Raw genomic sequence first — 20,076 nt, 5'->3', positions numbered from 1 at the left:
TGTTTTTTTTTCATATTAAAAAATTGAAGCTGCAATTTAATGTAATTCATGGAAAGAGTCCTCTCCATCTCTCACATCCCACATGTGATGCATCAGCAAATGCTGTGAGCACCACCTCAAGATGTGTCACTACTTGCCACCCAGGTCTGCTGTGAAGAATGTGCCTGCAAAAATCTAAGTCAGACCTTGTTTGTCCTCCATTCAGGACCTTCCAATGACTTTCTATCTCACTCAAAGGGAAAGCCAAGACCCTTACAAGGGCTGCAAGATCTTATATAATCGACTCAGCCCTCTTGGACTTTGCCCCATTCCTGGTCCCCCGGCCCAGTCCTGGAAACACTGATCCCCTCCTGCCTCTCTGCCCTCACACTTGCTATTCCTCTGGCTGGGACCCCTTTCACCCAGATCTTCTCTTAGCCTCATTCTTCTCTTCCTTTTGCTCTCTTTGAAAAAACTCACCTCATTAGAGAAGAATTTTCTGACCACTTGATATAAAATAGTAATTCCTCCCCTCTGTCTGTCCCCCTTCCCCCATTCTCCATGATAATTCTCACCACCTGATATGTTGTGTTTAATGAGATATTTATATATACAACTAGAAGCCTGGTGCATGAAATTCATGCACTGGGGAGGGGTGTCCTTTAGCCCCGCCTGCACCCTCTCCAATCTGGGACCCCTCGGGGAATGTCCGACTGCTGGCAGTCAGACATCCCTCTTACAATCGGGAATGCTGACTCCCAACCACTTGCCTGCCTGCCCGCCTGATTGCCCCTACCCACTTCTGCCTGCCAGCCTGATCACCCCCTAACCACTCCCTGCTAGCCTGATTGATGCCTAACTGCTCCCCTGTGGGCCCGATCACCTCCAACTGCCCTCCCCTGCTGACCTGGTTGCCCCTAACTGTCCTCCCCTGCTGGCCTGATAGCCCACAACTGCCCTCCCCTGCCAGCCATCTTGTGGCTGTGGGCCCCACCATCTTTGAGGGCAGGGCACTCAATTAGCATATTCCCTCCTTATTGGCTGTGGGCACCATCATCTTTGAGGGCGGAGCAGTCAACTAGCATATTCCCTCCTTATTGGCTGTGGGTGCTGCCATCTTTGTGATGGTGTGAGGGTCAATCAGCATAGTCCCTCTTTATTAGATAGGATTCTCATCCTTAACATCCAACTAGTTAATTGAATTTCATCTGCTTTGTTCACTGCAGATCCCTAGTAACTTAGAACAGTGATCGGCATATACCAGGAGCTTAGTAAGTACTTATTTAATGAAACAAATGAATCATATACATTTATTTTTATATCCCCAATGACAGTTTACAGAAGAGCACAATCCCTCAAGGGGTGAAACACTCAGTATGTTCTTATGATTCTGATGCATATGTGGGCGTCATCCTGAGCCCACATATACATCAAGTACATGCTTTATGCCAAATAAATAAAATGTCTCTTCATCCACAGTTTTTGCCATTTTTAATGTCTTGGGTATTTAGGTTGTTTACTTTTTCTCTCTCTCTTTCTTAATAAAACAATGCTGCACTGGACATAAATCCAGTTTTTTAGGGAGGAGGCTCCTATGAGCACCTGGAAACCACCCATGGGTGTCCTCAGGTCACCTCCATGGGTATCGGCTTGCTCAGCCTGACACTAGCCAGAGTTTCTCAGCTCCTGCCTGCATCTGCTTTCCCGCTCCCCATCCTACTGCCAGCGACACAGACACTCAGTCATGACTCAGAGCCCCCAGCGTCATGGCTCCGCAACCTCATTCCTCCCTCTCATTTCTAACTTCAGTCCTAAAGCAGCAAAGTCACAAGTGGAATTACAAAGCACTACCTGGGCCTGTTTCCAACTCTTTACCTTTAATATCTGACCCTGCATTTGCCCATCACCTGGTTCTTTGGACTTCCCAGGGGTCTCCTGGACCCTGTCTCAGGGCTTTGAAGCTCCGTCAAGCCCAGGAATCACTGGGAGCTGTCCTGAGCCCACATACGCATCAAGTACTAACTTTATGCTAAATAAATGTCTCCTCATCTACAGTTTTCTCCATTTTTTAATGTCTGTCAATGTTATGATTTACAACATACAAATTTATTTAACAATGACATTCGAGCTTTAGTTCATTAAATATAATCAGTTTTTAAAATGCAAAGTCCCCAGACTAAAGAATGCTGAGCACCACTGCTCAAGGTCCAGCTTAATTCATTGGGTTCTTTAGTTTCTGTCACCAGGAGTGACTCACATCCAGCTTTGTTAGCTGAGTTCCAACTCGGCCATCTCCACAGGCCACTAGATCCAAAGGTTGTGACGCAGCAATCTGCACTTCTGCTCAATCACAAATCCCAACCATGGGCGCTGGAGGGATGAACTGGAGCTTCACTGCTCAAGTCACTTATCACCTCTGGACCTGGGTTACCTCATCTGTAAAAAGGAGATAACACCACAGGTGCTCCCGGCACTGACCTCAGAGAGCCTGCATACCATAAACACTAGCCTGAGGTTTTACTGTGGTTGCTACATATTATCAGACAACTTGTCCCTCTAGCTGATCCACTGCCAAATCCTCTTCATTCCGACCGTCATAAATTAGGCCTGATCATGTATTCCTCAAGTGTGTGGTTCTTACAACAGGTTATCAGATTACAATTTCTGAAAATTCACCTTTTGAGCATGACTCCTTTATTTTAAAAAAATATATTTTATTGATTTTTTACAGATATGAAGGGAGAGGGATAGAGAGTTAGAAACATCGATGAGAGAGAAACATCGATCAGCTGCCTACTGCACACTCCCCACTGGGGATGTGCCCATAACCAAGGTACATACATGCCCTTGACCGGAATCGAACCTGAGACCCTTCAGTCCGCAGACCGATGCTCTATCCACTGAGCCAACCCAGTTAGGGCATGACTCCTTTATTGATGTTGGGGAGTTCAGATGTGACTGCCGCATCTCTTCCTGGTCATATCAACTGAACAATGCATTTTCTAACGTTTAGGAGCACTTGGCACTTTCCCATCCCGTTACCTCATTTCCTTCACCTGCAATGTCTTCATATCCTCACCTACCCAATAACATTCCTTCCAAACCTAACCCTAACGTCCCCTCCTCAAGAACGTCTTTCTGGATCGTCAGAGAAGCCCTCCCACCCTCCACAGAACTAAAACACCACTGAGCTGCAGGTGCCCCGCACTGTACCCTTCTTAGTGCTAGAATTGTAGGAATCCCGTGGACTCCCCCGAGGCGTGGCTCTCCATGTATGTGGTGTGCAAACTGTGTGGACAGAAAGACAATCCAGAAACACACTCACTGGCCATGCAGCACAAGCTGAAGCGGGAAGGTGCTGCTGCTTCACGCGTCACTTACCTATGGCAGGTCTAGGGAGCCCCTGCTCAGAATCACTGGCAGAGCGAAAGAGTTTCAAGTGGGGCTTTAAACCATGGATTAAATTCTGATGGCTCCTACAGTGATTACAATAACCTGGAGAAAGTTGAGAGTGTTTTTGGTTGCTTGTTTTTTGTTACAAAGAAATATATATATATCAGGTTTTCTAGACTGGAAAGCAGGTGTGGTCATTTTTAAAATGAGGCAAGGCTATCAAAGCAGTCACAAGTCCTGGGCCACAGGACATTGCAAGGCTAAAAAGAACAGCCCATTCCTAAGATGCAGAAAATCTGATGTTTGAGGAGAAATGCTTGTTGTATTTCTGGATGGGACGAGAAATGAAACATTGTTTTTCTAAAAAATGTATAAAGTATACCTAATACTTCTCTTTTGCCTTTATAATTGGCCATTATTTTATCCACGCTTAGTCATTCTGCTACCATCAGAAAGCATGACGTGTGTTTGTTATGACGACTCGTGTGAATAAAGCAATAAATCTGTTCTACAATGAGGCTGACAAGGCCATGCGACGGCAAGATGTTGAATAAGATGATCTAGTGACCTTTCGGCATTGATCCATTTACTCCACCGTAGAAAGGTAGATTCTAAAAACAGGGGTGCAGTGTCTGGCTACGGGGGCACAGAGCGTGGTCCCAGTCAGGTCTAGCCACGACGGCGACTTACTGGAGGCGCTGTCGATGCTGCTGAGGCTGTCGGAGCCATGCAGGTGGTGCCTGTGCAACTGCCTGTAGAGGCTGAATTTGGAGAACTTGCTGGGTTTGCCTATGCCTTTCAGTTTTGAATCCATATCATCAGCAGTCTTCAGGCTGAGCAGATTTTTAGCAGACTCCTTTTTATCTTTGAGGCTTAAGGATTCCATAGAGTCTGTTATTTCAGCCTGTGAAGACTATGAAAAACAAAACAAAAAGACACCGCATCAAATACACTGTGCTGTGGCCCTTTCATTCCAGGCGGGTGAGGTGTAAAGTTGGCACAGGATAGAAGTTTTTAACAGACATACAATAAGGTGTGAGGGCAGCCTCAGGGCAGTAGGGATTCTTGTGAAGGGTTTAAATACTGCCAAAGGCACAGCAGGCATTCCACCCTGGGTACTCTTTCAGGCCAAATTCCTGGAATTTTATATCAATGAATTGTCTTATCTCAAACACAATTATATAAGTTACGCTCACTGTTGAGCCACTGAACTTTCTCGGCTAAATATTAAGTAAGCAATGCTTTTTTCTGTCAATTATCCTCCCTGTAACCAATTCACCACATTTCAGTTTTCCCAGAAAAGTACCAACATAGCCAGCAGTAAAATAGGATGAAGCCCATCAACTTCTTTAATAAGTATGTTGATATTTTGGCAACCACTTGAATTGAGATAATAAATATATGGATATAAGCATATAGCTATCTTTTGGCAGCTCTTGGTTTAAAGGTAGTTTGTGAAGTTATTAACCTCCTACTTTCAAATAGAATTACCTATCCTATTTTATATGTCTTTAAGTAGGAAGATGCCAAAAACCTTGGCAGTTACCTGCATATAATAAGGCAGCTTATTTAACTTAAAGTTCAATTGCTGCACATTCTTGTTGATAAACTGTTTTCCTAATAGCAAATAAATCTTTAAGTTAAATGGACAACAAAGGAGTGGAGTATGAGAGAGCAGATGCTCCATTGAATCTATTTTCTCTTCTTACAAGAGAAGAAAAAAACCAGGTGTGTCTACATTTCACTCAATGTCACTCTCGTTCAATCAATCAGTCAGGCTACCTATCTATATAAAAGCCTAGTATGCCAAGTGTCCCCTCAGGAGTTCGACTGACCGGGAGTTCTATCGCTCTCTATGACATCCGCTGACCACCAGGGGGTGGCGCGGAAAAAAAGAAGGCCCTGGTCGGCAGCCGGCAGCTGGGGAAGGGAGGCCAGCAGCCGCTAGGGACCCTACTTGTGCACAAATTTTGTGCACTGGGCCTCTAGTCTATATATATAAAAGCCTAAGCAACTGTTCGACCATTTGACCGTTCAACTAGTTGCTATGACATGCACTGACCACCAGGGGGCAGACGCTCAATGTAGGAGCTGCCCCCTGGTGGTCAGTGTGTTCCCACAGCGGGAGCGCTGCTCAGCTGACCAGCGGGCACCAGATGCTGGGCTCACGGCTGGCGAGTGCAGCTGTGGTGGTGTGAGCCTCTCCTGCAGACACTCCCCCCGTGCGCCCCTCCCCCATCTAGACTGGAACCAGGATCCAGACTGGCATTGGTACTGACTGGGCGTGAGCCTGCGGCCACTTCTTGGTCATGGGCGCACCAGTATCACCCTAGGATGGGCACGCAAAAACCGTAGCAGAGCAGCAGTGAGCCTACCCAGTGGTGGCAGGCGCAGTGGGGCCAGAATGAGCGGGAGTGGCGAGGCACCTGGCCCAGGCTCCTCCCCAGTCGCCTGCCACTTCCCACACTACTACATTCCTTGGGGGGTGTTGGACTGCGAGTTTCGGTCCAATCCCAGTAGGCCACACTGAGGGACCCCACGTGCACTGGGCCTCTAGTTATATATTTACACAAACTGAATCCCTCTTATGCAGTTCTGTAAAGATGACATTACTCACTGGGAGAGAACACAGAGACGGTCCAGAGATGACACGCTTCACGCTGCCCACGTCCGTCAGTCTGTGCTCATTGTCATCCCACCTGCCATAGGCCAGATCGATCCCGCCTACAAAGGCCACTGACTGGTCAATGATGACAAGTTTCTCATGATGAGCCCACAGATATACGGCAGACGACACGTGATCTGGGTGCCTCATCACCTTAAGAGGAAAAAATTGCATATGTAACATGATTTTTTAAATGACCTTCTGTTTTCACCCCTGAGTAGCATTTTCTATAATTCAAATACCAAAATGGGCTCTGTATACACCAAAGAAAATTCCCAAACTTTGCCTTTTATTCTCAGTATTTAACTGGGAAGACTCCTAGTTACATCTGAAGCCTCCCCCACCCCCACTCATACTACATTTTGGGGCAACTGCCATTTACCTTGAAGCTTGGGCACATATTCCTATAAAATTCAGCTCAAAGAAATAGCTAATTCCCTTTCCCCCCGATATATCTGGTATTATTTTTTTTTTAAAAAAAAACAACTCTAAAAATGTTTAAATAACATCTCTATCTGTGGCAAATCCTATATCTTAAAGAGGTAATATGCAAATTGACCATCACTCCAGCACACAAGATGGCCGCCCCCATGTGGACACAAGATGGCCAGCAGGGGAGGGCAGTTGGGGGGGACCAGGCCTGAAAGGGAGGGCAGTTAGGGGCAGCCAGGCCAGCAGGGGGATAGTTAGGCATCGATCAGGCTGGCAGGAGAGTGGTTAGGGGGTGATCAGGCTGGCAGGGAGAAGCAGTTAGGGGCAATTAGGCAGGCAGGCAGGAGAGCGGTTGGGAGCCAGCAGTCCTGGATTGTGAGAGGGATGTCTGACTGCCCGTTTAGGTGTGATCGGGTCTAAATGGGCAATCGGACATCCCTCAAGGGGTCCCAGATTGGAGAGGGTGCAGGCTGGGCTGAGGGACATACACACACCCCCTGCATGAATTTCGTGCACCGGGCTTCTGGTTTTTAAATAACTATATTGATCTTTTGGCAGCCATGGAGTCAAAATAGAAAGCATATGAATATAGGGAGATAGATATTTTGGCAGCTCTTAATTTGAAGGCTACTTTGAGGAGTTATTAACTTTCTGCTTGTAAAGAATATTCTCTAAATGCAGGAATGGAACCCAAGACCCTTTGGTGCATGGGCTGATGTTCTAACCACTGAAAACACTGGCCAGGGCTGACTGGGAAATATTTATTGATAAGCTTTAGGTCTTTGGTAAAATATCAAATAACAAGATGTCATTAAGAAAAGTACTTTAAGGCCCAGCTGGCACGGCTCAGTGGCTGAGCATCGATCTATGAACCAGGAGGTCAGAGTTCTATTCCCGGTCCAGGCACATGCCCAGGTTGTGGGCTTGATCCCCAGTGTGGGGCATGCAGGAGGCAGCCGATCAATGATTCTCTCTTATCATTGATGTTTCCATCTCTCTCTCCCTCTCCCTTCCTCTCTGAAATGAATAAAAAATATTTTTTTTAAAAGAAAAGTACTTTAAGTCCTTAAGTCTTTGTTGCTATCAATATTCAAGGGATGCCACAGGGAGATCACATTTTAGAGATTCTAGGATCATCTTAATGAGGAGAATGGAAACTTGACAGGCCTCAAAACAAATCTAGGAAGGGTGCTCTTGACTAAATTATCTATATATATATATATATATAATCTATATATATAAAAGGCTAGTATGCAAAGTGTCCCCTTGGGAGTTCGACCAGAAGACTGGGAGTTTGATCGCTCGCTATGACGTGCACTGACCACCAGGGGGCGGTGCGGAACAAAGCAAGGCCCCAGCTGGCAGCCAGCAGCTGGGAAAGGGAGGCCCCAGCCATCAGCCGGAAGGCCCCGATCGGCCCTGATCACCGGCCAGGCCTAGGGACCCTACTGGTGCATGAATTTTGTGCAGCAGGCCTCTAGTCAGGGTGAGAAAAGCAGAAAAGTGACCCTTGTTGACTCCATCAATATTAGAAGTATTAAAAAGAAGTATAGTATTTTCTTTTATTTCTGAGAACACAATGCTATTTATTCAATATATACATTAGGGAATTTTACACATTACCACTGCTCAGAGCAAAATAAACCTGAAAAACTAAAGAATAATAAAGAATAAACATGGTTCAGCAAGATGAACCTGAATACCTTTATGTTGGGGTGTAGACGCATTAAAGTCCTCTTGCTGTATTCACTGTTTATTCCAAGTGCAAGTTCCACCTCTTTGTACAGGATTATGAAGATCCTCACCCCCTCTTGCTGTCACAGGAGAAAACACAAGCAGGAATGAGAATTTCTGTAGGTAGATTATGGTTTTCTTTTTCTTCTTCCTTTCTGCGCACTATATTTTCTAAAATTTCTTCTATAAACAAGTATAGTAAAATATTTAATGAACAACACAATACAAGGAAGGTGAAACGAAAATGTGTGTATATTAAGACCCAGATGTAAAAAATAAATATTATCTTTCCTCCATTCCTACAATTTGTTATGCCAAGACAGTGTCAATATTTGACTAGAGACAGAACCTTGAAATTATAATCTCAACTACTAAAAGTGTCTCATAGTCTTACACCTGAGAACGTTTCCAAACACATATCACTTAGAAAGCTTTGATCTGATTCATGTTACAGGTTTAGGGTTGTTGTTTGTTTTCATTTACTTCAACTGTTGAAGTGATTAAAAACAAACCTCTGTTATAATTTAAACTAAATATCCCTTAATGTTCCTGGGGTATGTTTCATAGAATTTTTTGTTGTTTGTTGTTGTTGTTTTTTTAATTTTGTTTTTTATTTATTTCAGAGAGAAAGGAAGAGGGAGAGAGAATTAGAAACATTTATGATGAGGGAGAATCATCGATCATCTGCCTCCTTCACGCCCCGTGCTGGGGCTCGAGCCCGCAACCCAGGCATGCACCCTGACCTGGACTTGAACCATGACCTACTAGTTGGTAGGTCAACACTCAACCACTGAGCAATACCTGCCAGGCTAGAATTTTTCTTTAAAAATAAAAAAATTATTTAAATGGATAAATTGATGTGTGATTGGTTGCCTCCTGACCAAAATCAAACCCTTCAGTCTAAGGGCCAAAGCTCTAATCACTGAACCAAATTGGCCAAGGCACATTTCTTAATTTTTAGGAGATAAATGTATTGGTTCACACTCTTAACCCATAATTGAATCATTAATGTTGATTTCACCAGTGAAATGACTTCAGAAGTCATCTTCTCTAACATTCAAAAATCCCAGAATTTTAGCAGTGTCACACAAATGAACACTTGGAGCTAAAAGAAAATAGACAAGGCCATTAGGAGGGTCAAATTAAATCAAAGGTGTCTGGAAAACTTTAAATGTTATAGAAATAAAATTTATTATTAATATTAAACATCAAAAAGGAGAATGTTCAGCAACTGGTAGTACAAAGGAGTAGCAGTACCTCCTTTTCTAGTTCTGGGTGGTGACAAGGTTTCAGCCTTTCTAAATCGCCCCGCCCCCGAACATCCCTCCCCTTCTCCATGTCCACTCAGATGGTTCCCCCTTCAACATATAGATCAGAATGTACTTATCCGGGACACTCTTGTCTCATTTACCCCCACTTCCTGTGCTATGTTTTTACTTTTTAGGTGTGCATCCTCAGTATTGCTGTGCAATTTGCAGCATTTAAATTTGCACTCTCTATCCCTAGCAGCTCTGAAAGCATTCTGAAACATATTGCACACATATTGGATAATGTATCTAAAGTAGGCACTTAATATCCCAGAGATTAGACCATAAGAAATATTTCATAATACTTCCTAAATTATTAGAGATGTAGGCATATCTAATAAATTATAGTGGCAGAGAATAATTTGAAGTGTAAATGAATAATCCATGATAATTAGGCATTATTTATCATGGAAATTTGAGTCATAAATGGCTCAGTGGTTGAAGGTTGACCTATGAACCAGGAGGTCATGGTTTGATTTCCAGTTAGGGCATATGCCCGGGTTGCGGGCTTCATCCCCAGTGTGGGGTGTGTAGGAGGCAGCTGATCAATGATTCTCTCTTAACATTGATGTTTCTATCTCTCTCTCCCTCTCCCTTCCTCTCTGAAATCAATAAAAATATATTTAAAATGGATAATAATATAGAAGTTTATATTTCATGTTACAGGATGTCAAAACTTGGAGTAAACCAAACACATATACAGTTCCCAGATATTGTTCTGCCAGTACAAAGAAGTATTATTTTGGCCCCTAAAGCCTTATAATAACATATTCATAATACTAATAATTTAACTTTCTTGATGTTAGTAATATCTAAGAAGTGTATACATTTTTGAAGGGACACACTAGATTTACAGTCTGGGCTGCATTGAGGAAATGTGAGTACTAGGAGATTAACTCTTGCTCTGAAAAAAAAGTAGTCATTCTATTTCCCTGGTTATCAGCAGACTTTTGGAACTTGCTCATTATTTGTTATAATGATATAACTATTATTTGAGTAAAGAGATCAGGAAGTGAAAGTGTAGACAAGAAGTGAACAGATTAATGTCTAATGCTCTGGCCACTGAGTGCTCAGCTGTGAATCACTGGTTGAGGGCTCTAAAGGAAAACAAGAACATTATGTTATTTTTCTCCTCTATTGTTCAGGTTCACTTTGCTATTTGAATATTTAGGATTCAGCACTGAATAACAGTTACCAAAAAATAGCCTCCCATTGAAAGATATAAAGTTTAAAACCTAAAATTTCCACCTAAGTTATAGTACATTACAGCTGATATCTTTCATCATGGTTGATTTGTTTCAAATGGAGGAAAGTCTGCTCCTTAGGCTTATGAGATTATTACTCACTCATAAGAAAAGTAGTCACAACTTAGGAACTGGCCTGAATCTTACAATTTTCCATTTACCTGCATAACGAATGGATTTTTGAAATAATAGAGATGTTAACGCTAATGGATTACATTATTACCCTCCATCTATCATACCTGACATTTTCTTCTTACTGTGTCTTTAATCATTGAAATAAATGAACTCTAGAGGAAATAGGGTAGAGACCTTGAGTCTTTTTAGCTTAAATACAAATGACTAATAAGGAAGTAATTAAATATAAAAAGTTCATTTTTACGCAGTCTGGCTTACAATTATTTGCTCACATCTACAATAAACAGTTAATTAGTGACGAGACTTCTGTGATAATAAAGCAATAAAACTCTTCTTTTGGTCAATGCATTGCAACACTCCCATAAACTCTAAACGGCAAAGGAAAAAATGTTCTTTGGGAACAAAGGCATTTCCTGGGTCATAATTGTGGAGACTTATACAAATGTGGGAAATATTTATGCAAAATGAAATCCAAATTAGAAAGAAAACAAAAGGACTAATATTAACTCTGTAATTAAAAAAAAAATACACTTTTCAAACAGCCAATGTTTTTCTAATGCCTTTTAGCGACTTTTGCTAAGAGAGGTGGAAGGAAAGTATTAATAGGGGACGTAGGAAAACAAAGGGATGGTTGGGATTTGACTGCACAACACCATATTTCTTATCTCTACTCAAGTCAACTAGCCAGAAGGTTCCACAGAGTCAATGTCATCAAACTTGAATTTCCAAAGATGAACGTTCTGTTCTCTTTTCTAGTTTGCTTTTACTCAAGTAGAACAGACACAATACTGTCAGCAGTAGGAAGCTTTAGGAGTTTTAGATACACATCACACATGCAAAAACAAAACACATAAACATTTTTCAGAGTTGAAATCAAGAGACTTTGTTTCTGAGCCAACGTTTTCTCAGATTGATCCAAGTACTGTGGTCAAAATATTTCCTGGATGCAGCCAGGTCTGTCCACTGCTTGAAGAGAGCTTCGCTTACAGTTCCACAGGCTAATCGCGGATTTTATCACTTGTCCAAGAATTCCCCAGGGGTGGAATGAAAAAAATCCATATCCTTGCCATTTAATTGCAGGCAGCATTGGGATGTAAGATCACAAATGCTTGTGAGTTGTTTCATTTTTTTTTTAACCAGTTTTGTCTAAAGCACAGACCTCAAAGTTGAACATGTCTTCTCCCTTCCCTGCCATGCCCTTCCAGGTCACCACTTTGATAAGACACTCTGATTTTTCTGGGCAGAGATATGATTATTTATCTCATTTTATAACCCTGGACATCCTTCTCTCCCATTGCTCACAGACTGCAACTATAGAATGTGCCCTGTGATTTGGGACAGTAAGAAATGAACCAGTTGACAAAAGCTCCCTGAGGACCTACACCTTGTTCTATAACCTCCCAGGTTGCTGTGCTTGAAGATTCTTTTGGTGCAAGTCTCATCAGAAGTATTACATATCGCTAAGGTTGAAATATACCAATTGGGTACAAGGATATAGTTACCATAACCGTGAAGCAAATTATTTCACCTCCTAGTGTAGACAATGCAGGACTGTGGGAAACCTTGGGATGCTGATTTGAATTGCAAACACTCTGCCTCTCAAGGTTAGCTTAGACTATTTTAAATAATAACATTGCATATCAGAAGACCAAAGAGACAGGGAAATATCAAGTCGGTCATTACAGAGAAACAAAATATTGTATTTCCCCCCTAAGAAGCAGCCATTTTAAGAGATGTTTGCCTATATGTTGGCTATGAGGCAGAAACACTAAGTTCCTTCCCTAAAATCTGCACAATCAAATGGAAGGAAAAAAAAATCATTTATTTAAATCAACCTTGTGGACCTCTGGGACCCATTAATGCAAAAATAAATGTTATCAACCCACTACTTTGTGAAATTAGTGGCCTTAAGAAACAAAATTATTTATATTAAATAGTGTTCATAAGCATATTAAATGTCAATTTGGAATGATCCAAGTGTTAAAAAGGCATGACCAAATTAATAATATGCCATAGCTAGATTACGGAAGAGCAATTCTGCTAAACGACCCACTGAGAAATTAATATTTAACAGTGTTACTATCTCCTTATGAAATTTTAAAAATCATTATCCACAATTCAAAAATCACAAGTTTCAGGAAGCTGATAAAATTCAAATAAAGCACCATTATCAGTCCATAATAATTACTGGGCCCTGGTGTCCACCTGGAACCTTACCAGGGTTCACAGGCAATAAAAGCAAAGAGAAGCCATGGTTGTGATAGAAAAGGAAACTGGGCAGGTACACTAAGGGGATAAACAAACATCTGCCAGCTAACATGAGGTTGAGGGCCTGGCTTGCAGGATCTTCCTCCTGAGCCCTGTTCTGGCATCGACTACTTTCTGGAGTTTACTTAGATGTTCTGTATGCATCTCACACTCAAATGATCTAAACTTTAGCTCTCTAAATCTGAGTTTGTCCCACTACTAGATTCACCTTCCAACACATCATTTTGATCAGATCACTCGTCATCCATTACACCCCCATCCCAGTATATCCCCACTGTACTCCACAAAGCCCAAGCCACTGGCTTGAATCATCAACCTTTCACGTCCTAGCTGCAGCCTGCCTTTCCATCTTGATCCGCCATCCTACCTGTGCTAACACTCAGGTGAAATCAACCTTGTCACCTTACTGTGACTGGCAAAGCCTTCTGAATTCCTGTTTTCACACCCCATTTCCTACATCTTCTTTTTAATTTTTTTGCTCATTCTAAATGCCCTGAATCTCTCATGTCCTGAGGAGTTCCCCACCAGACTTACCCAATGCTCTCCCTCCTGCCTTTGAATCTTGGCTCTGTCTCTGTACTCAATTGACTCTTGTGAAAATTTTTAAGCTCCTTCAGGTCAAGAATCATGCTTCTTATTTATTTATGTACATTCACATATGATTAGCCAAGTGCCCTGCACTCACTAGGCATTCAGCAAACGCATGTTGATTGAAAGCTAAAACAGTAAAGTGTTGGATAAGTACTGTAAGGAGAGGATTTACTAGTATGATTGACTCCTGGAGAAAATTATAGCCCATTCAACATACAGAAACACATTTGGTAATCCTAGGACTGAGCCCAGAGCATGAGTCCTTGAGCAAGCCTTCCATGGGCAGAGATAGAATCCTTTTCATACACGAATTAGTAATTAGTCTAATATGTGGACCAGGAGATAACTGTATGCTAAATTATTTAATGACTATGCAAATAATGCTTTTCAAGACCAGAATTTCCAATTTGGTGAATAGACTTTTGTTCAAACAACACATTAGATTAGCCATGAAAATGATGCTGTGTGGCAAGACATGTGTCTGAAATAAAGATGATCAATTTCAGTCTTCAATATTAGCAGTGAGCTCCGATACTAAAAATCAAAGATTTTGATATCTGAAAAAATCCTAAAGTAAAAACATGGGGAAAAGACATTGAAGGAAAAGGAAAAGGTGAGTGGGGCAAGAGGTAGGGAAATGGAAAGGATGGGGGAAAAGAAATGAGTGTAGGCTGTGAGGAATAGTAAAATACTACCCACGATTACTTAGGATCTACAAATTCTGCAGGAATGTTTAATGATAGAATAAACAAGATTAAGACAGTTTCAAATAATAGTAAAAAGGCTAGCAATCCCCATTTGAGTGTGAGTAATAAGAAATCCAGTTCTATTCTAATTCACCTTAATTTAACTTGGTTAAGGGCCAACTACATAAAAAATTTCACTAGAAATATGCATGCAAAGTAGTCTTTGATGAACCTACTATACTGATTCAGTTATTTATTTTTTATAACAAAAAGAGCACACTCAGTGCTCACCCAGAATCTACATGGTCAACTGCACAGGAAACAATTTCACATTATTAACAGGAACTGTCCCCAAACTGAAATAGGACAGCACCAATTCTTAATGTCCCTCTTCCTTGATATTCTTCAACATCAGCTTGGCCCCATCTGAGTGAAATCTCAGATGACTTTGTATTTGCTCAAATAACAGCATAGTAAGTAAAATAAAAATGCTATGTTTTATTTCATCTTTTATTATCCATTAATAAAATTTTATCACAAATTTTGACTATAAAATTAACTACCCATAACTGATTAAAAAATAAAAATTAAAATCCTATCTAATAATAGACAAACAGGGTAATTGACCATACCTTCACTACGCCTCCCACTGGCTAATCAGCTTGATATGCAAATTAACCACCAACAAAGATGGCGGTCAATTTGCATACAGCGTGAAGCGGCCAAGCGAAGACTGAAGGTGGCTCCGGCCAGAGCAATGAAGGCTTTGAAGGCGGCTCTGGCTGGAGCGAAGGCCTGGGTCCTGGGTGCTGGAGGAAAACTGGTGAAGGCAGCCAGGGGAAGAGAAGGCCTTTTGCATGAATCTTTTTGTGCAACAGGCCTCTAGTTGCTAATAAAAGTCATGCTTTGTATTAGGCTAAAATATTATGCATTTTAGAACAACAGGGGAAAAAATCAGAACCAACTGAATTTGAAAACAGAAAGTATTCTACTTTTCTATCCAACTCTAAAAAAAGTTATAAGTATACATGAAGGACTTTAAAAAGAAAAGGCATTTAAGAGGCAATAAGCATTTAAGAAATCAGATCAGCACTTGTTTGGAAAGTACATACTGCTTTTCGTTTAAGAATGTAGTCCAATCTCCAACGATTTCCTTCAACCACAGGGCGTTTCAGGAAGATTTCTGGACTCAACCTGAAATCACAAAATTTCAAGTAACTAAAACAACATACAAAGTTCTGACTGTGTCATAGGAAGCAAAGGCGAGTTTAGCCCAAATGCCATCCTCCTCCTCCACTGTGGCAGGTCATCCATATAAGTCCATGTACAAGTTCATAAGGAAGCGCGAGCCTTTGTCCATACAAAAAGCCAACCTAGATTTCTCTCCATACATCTTACTCACATGTGCACACATACACACACATGCAGACACGGCTGGTTGCCCACCTTTTTCTTCCTTGTTCCCACCATATAGTGTAAATATTCTACACCCTCGCTTCCCCCGACTCCTGCACAAATGTCACACAATCCTGGACAATGAGATACATGAGGGGGCACATGTGGGGTTCATGGAGAGGTTTTTCCTCTTTGGTGATAGAGAGACACACCGTCGCTTACAAAAGGAAAAGAGCCCTGACCGGTTTGGCTCAGCGGATAGAGCGTCGGCCTGCGGATTCCAGGGTCCCAGGTTTGATTCTGGTCAAGGGCATGTACCTTGTTTGCGGGCACATCCCCAGTGGGGAGTGTGCAGGGGGCAGCTGATCTATGTTTCTCTCTCATCAATGTTTCTAACTCTCTATCCCTCTCCCTTCCTCTCTGTAAAAACAAACAAACAAACAAAAAACAAAAGGAAAAGAGACTTTAGGGTGGGTATTGTATGGGGCTATGTTGCAGTCATATTGAAATTCTAAGGGAAAGACCAGAATGGTGAAATCACTACACCACTCCACCAACCTTAGGATTGCCAGACTTGGGATTTCTCATTATGTGAGACAAATGAATCCTTGTTGTTTAAGCCACTTCTAGAGGAGCATTCTGTTAATTCAGGCCAAAAGTGTTCTAACTGATAAACAGACACGCTGGCTTCCAAGGAGCCGTGTCCATGAAACCTGGGTCTTTCTGAGCAAAAAGTGAAGGCTCACTGATAAAATGTCTCCCATGTGAGGATAAACCCCTTGGCTCTTCTTTTTAGTAATGCCACAGGCAGCTAAGCATATAGTAGAGTCCCTTTTTCCCTTGGGGTTGAGGTCTGAAGTCAGTTAAATCTATATGTGATATGACTTTCCTGTAATGAGGAATAACAAACAAGAAAACTTCATCTGCTGAAATGCTAGACCTGGAGGAGGAGGAGGAGACTGTATATGGATTAAAGCCTTATTGAACACTAGGCTGTAATATTGCCTTGCCAGGAAGTCCTCTAAGAAGGTGACAACAACAGGGTTTTAAGGAGCTAAAGAGATTAAAAGCAATAATTTTATGCTCTATTTCATTCACTTAGAGAAAATAAAAACTCAGACATAACATATCCAAAGAAAACACATATTGGGTGAGATTATTAAGAAAACAGACAAATAGTGGGAGTATATACAGTACAAATACTTGCATATTTAATTCAAAATAGGAAACAACTCAAAGGTAATCTATGTCTAAACACACAAAAAATGCAGCAAAAGATTTATGATGAATGACAAAGAGTTCTGTTTTAAGTAGAAAAGTACAGCACTGTACACTGCTAGTTCACTGAAGATGAGATATATCCAGCAGCATATACATACTTTCAATTTTTTATATATACATTAATTATGGACTCCGAGGGCTTCTGTTTTGGGGCCACTTCTAAAGCTATGCTCAGCAATCAAGTCTATTATCCTTTACTTACTATACAAGCATTGTACACCCTGTATGCAGAATATTCTACTAGTTACTTTAGAGGATCTTAATATAGCTCTCAAAGAACCCTCAATTTTCAGGATAATAAAATGATAAAAGACTGATGTAAACAAAGTATAAACAATGGCAAAGAGAGAGCAGCTATGATGCCCAAGTATCATTGTGTCAGGATCTTTACTAAGTAGTTATTAGATAAACTAAGTTCAAAAGAATTATATGATACTGCATTTCACTGAATCTAGGACACCGATGATGGCAAGATGCTTCATTACTGTGTGTACCACTAAGAAAGAAAATGTGATGAGAGTTACCACTGTAAGATGTTACTGAAGGTAAGATCTATCCTGACTCCAGAGATGTTAACATGGACTTCCAAGTAAATGCTCCTCTCTTATAGCTTTAAATATTTATATGAGAAGGACAACAGTTGAAATCAATGATCAGAGCTTCCATCTTAAGAAGATAGAAACAGGAAAAATTAAACCTAATGTAAGAAGAAAGGGAAGAATAGATGAATGGAACTCAATGCAATATAAGACAATAACAATAGAGAAAACCCAATCAAACCAAAAGCTAGCTCAATTAAAAATTAATGAAATTGATAAACTTCTAGCCAGATTAAAAAAGAAAAAGGGAGTTTGACTACTTCAGATTTCTCAGAAAGGTGGGATCTTGTATTATATGTTCTTTTGTGTCTGGCTTATTTCACTTAAGTATAATGTCTTCCAGGTTCACCCACATTGTTGCAAATGGTAGAATTTCCTTTTTTTAAAGCTGAATAATATTCCATTGAATGTAAATACTTCATTTTCTTTATCCATTCATCCCTTAATGGACATTTAGGTTGTTCCTATGTCTTGGATGTTGTGAATGCAGCTGCAATGAACACGGGAAAGCAGGTATCTCTTCAATACTAGTATCTTGATTTCAACTCATTTTATATATATCTAGAAGTGGGACTCCTGGATCATATCGTAGTTCTATTTTTCAATTCTTTGAGGAACCTCCATGCTGTTTTCCATATTAGCTGCGCCAATTTACATTCCCCAACAACGATTCCTTGAGTGGTGGTTACCAGGAGTGAAGGGAGGAGGAAATGAGGAGGTCCTGATCAAAGGGTACAAAGTTCCAGTCAGTTATGCAAAATGAGTAAGTCTGAGAGATCTATGTACAACATAATGCCTATAGTTAACCTACTGCATAGTATAGTGCCTATAGTTAGCTATATTAAATTATATTCTATATTTAAAAATTTGCTAAGAGGATAGATTTTATATTGTATTCTTATAATAAAAATATCTATAATAATAAAAGTGTAATATGCAAATTGACTGAATGGTCAAACAGCAGAACAACCGTCCGGACGACCACACTATGACACGCACTGGCGCCAGGCCAGCCAAGGCAGGTTTGATGCAATTGGTCTCTAGTTCAGGCCTGAGGAGAAAGAGTGAGATCTTTGGCAGTGATAGAAGTGGAAGCAAAAGGGAAGCCACAGGAAACCCAAAATTAGTGGGGGGATCACAGAGAGAGAAGAGCTCAGGAAAGCAGCCCTATAAATCTGTTTGTGACTTCTAGCTCACTCTCAAGCCGCCAATGCATGGATTTGATCCTAAATACAGGGTGGGGCAAAAGTCGGTTTATAGTTGTGAGTATGCAAAACATAGAGTTTTTGTTTCTATATTGTTATTTATTATTGTAATATTTATGAACTGTAAACCTACTTTTGTCCCACCTTGTATTATGCCAGAAAGTTTGAGAACTGAAAAAATAGACCACTGCCCAAACTGGCCACTAGGTGGAGCACATGGGGGACAGAGCTGAACCACACTGCAAAGGCTTTGAAAAGAAATCTGACATTAAAAACACAGATATTGGTGTTTCTGATTTCTTAGGATATATTCCTAGAAGTGGGATCACTGGGTCAATGGCATTTCCATTTTTAATTTTTTGAGGAACCTCCATACTGTTTTCATAATGGCCGCACCAGTCTACATTCCCACCAGCAGTGCACGAGGATTCCCTTTTCTCTGCATCCTTGCCATAGGTTCATAGCAGCGCAATTTACAATAGCTAATATTTTGAAACAGCCTACGTGCACATCAAAAGATGAGTGGATTAAACACTATGGTACATCTACACAATGGAATACTACATAGCTGCAAAAAAGAAAAAACTCTTACCATTTGCTACAGCATGAATGGACCTGGAGAGCATTATGCTAAGCAAAATAAGCCAGTCAGAGAAAGAAAAGAATCACATGACCTCACTCATATGTGGAATCTTATGAACAACATAAACTGATGAACAAAAATAGATCCAGAGAAATAGAAGCATCAAGCAGACTGTTGAACCTCAGAGGGAAGGGTAGGTGGATGGGAAGATCAACCAATGAACTTGTATGCATATATGCATACCCATGGACACAGACAATAGGGTGGTAAAGGCCTGGGGTAGGGGCAGGGGTAGGCTGGAAGAGGTCAATGGGGAAAAGTGGGGACATATGTAATACTTTCAACAATAAAGATTTAAAAAAATAAAAATATAAACACAGATATTGCCAGAGGAGATAGATCAGAAAAAATGTTACAATGGGAAATGTGTGAGATTTTACTGCCTGTTTTCTTCTAGGATTTCTGTGGTTTCAAGTCTAAACATCCCAAAGAATGCTATGCTCCAAAATTGCTGTGCTCTCTCACACCCCTATGCCTTGGTCTTGGCTGCCCCTTTGCCTAAAATGTTCACCTGTTTTC

The 20,076-nt window shown here is 41.0% G+C and overlaps 1 protein-coding gene across 9 annotated transcripts in view; it reads right to left on the bottom strand.

The window, feature by feature from the left end:
* PLD1 (phospholipase D1) overlaps nucleotides 1–20,076 on the bottom strand; it is a 198,297-nt gene that overhangs the window by 63,984 nt on the left and 114,237 nt on the right. For 7 of the 9 annotated variants that reach the window (XR_004973898.1, XM_036348126.1, XM_036348127.1 and 4 more), the window contains 5 exons: nucleotides 15,547–15,628; nucleotides 8,173–8,283; nucleotides 5,990–6,190; nucleotides 4,063–4,285; nucleotides 3,361–3,474 (listed from right to left, as the gene is read on the bottom strand). Coding sequence is in view for 8 of the 9 variants with exons in the window: in XM_036348126.1 (XP_036204019.1) it covers nucleotides 3,361–3,474; nucleotides 4,063–4,285; nucleotides 5,990–6,190; nucleotides 8,173–8,283; nucleotides 15,547–15,628 (731 nt within the window). In the remaining variant the exon portion in view is untranslated. The remainder of the gene's footprint in view (nucleotides 1–3,360; nucleotides 3,475–4,062; nucleotides 4,286–5,989; nucleotides 6,191–8,172; nucleotides 8,284–15,546; nucleotides 15,629–20,076) is intronic. The other 2 variants (XM_036348130.1, XM_036348131.1) reach the window with 2 other exon arrangements.

This window comes from Myotis myotis, unplaced genomic scaffold (assembly GCF_014108235.1).
Source record: "Myotis myotis isolate mMyoMyo1 unplaced genomic scaffold, mMyoMyo1.p scaffold_m19_p_2, whole genome shotgun sequence".
Classification (NCBI taxonomy): domain Eukaryota; kingdom Metazoa; phylum Chordata; class Mammalia; order Chiroptera; family Vespertilionidae; genus Myotis; species Myotis myotis.
The sequence above is the reverse complement of the archived record's forward strand: the minus strand, read 5'-3'. Positions and strand labels throughout refer to the sequence as shown.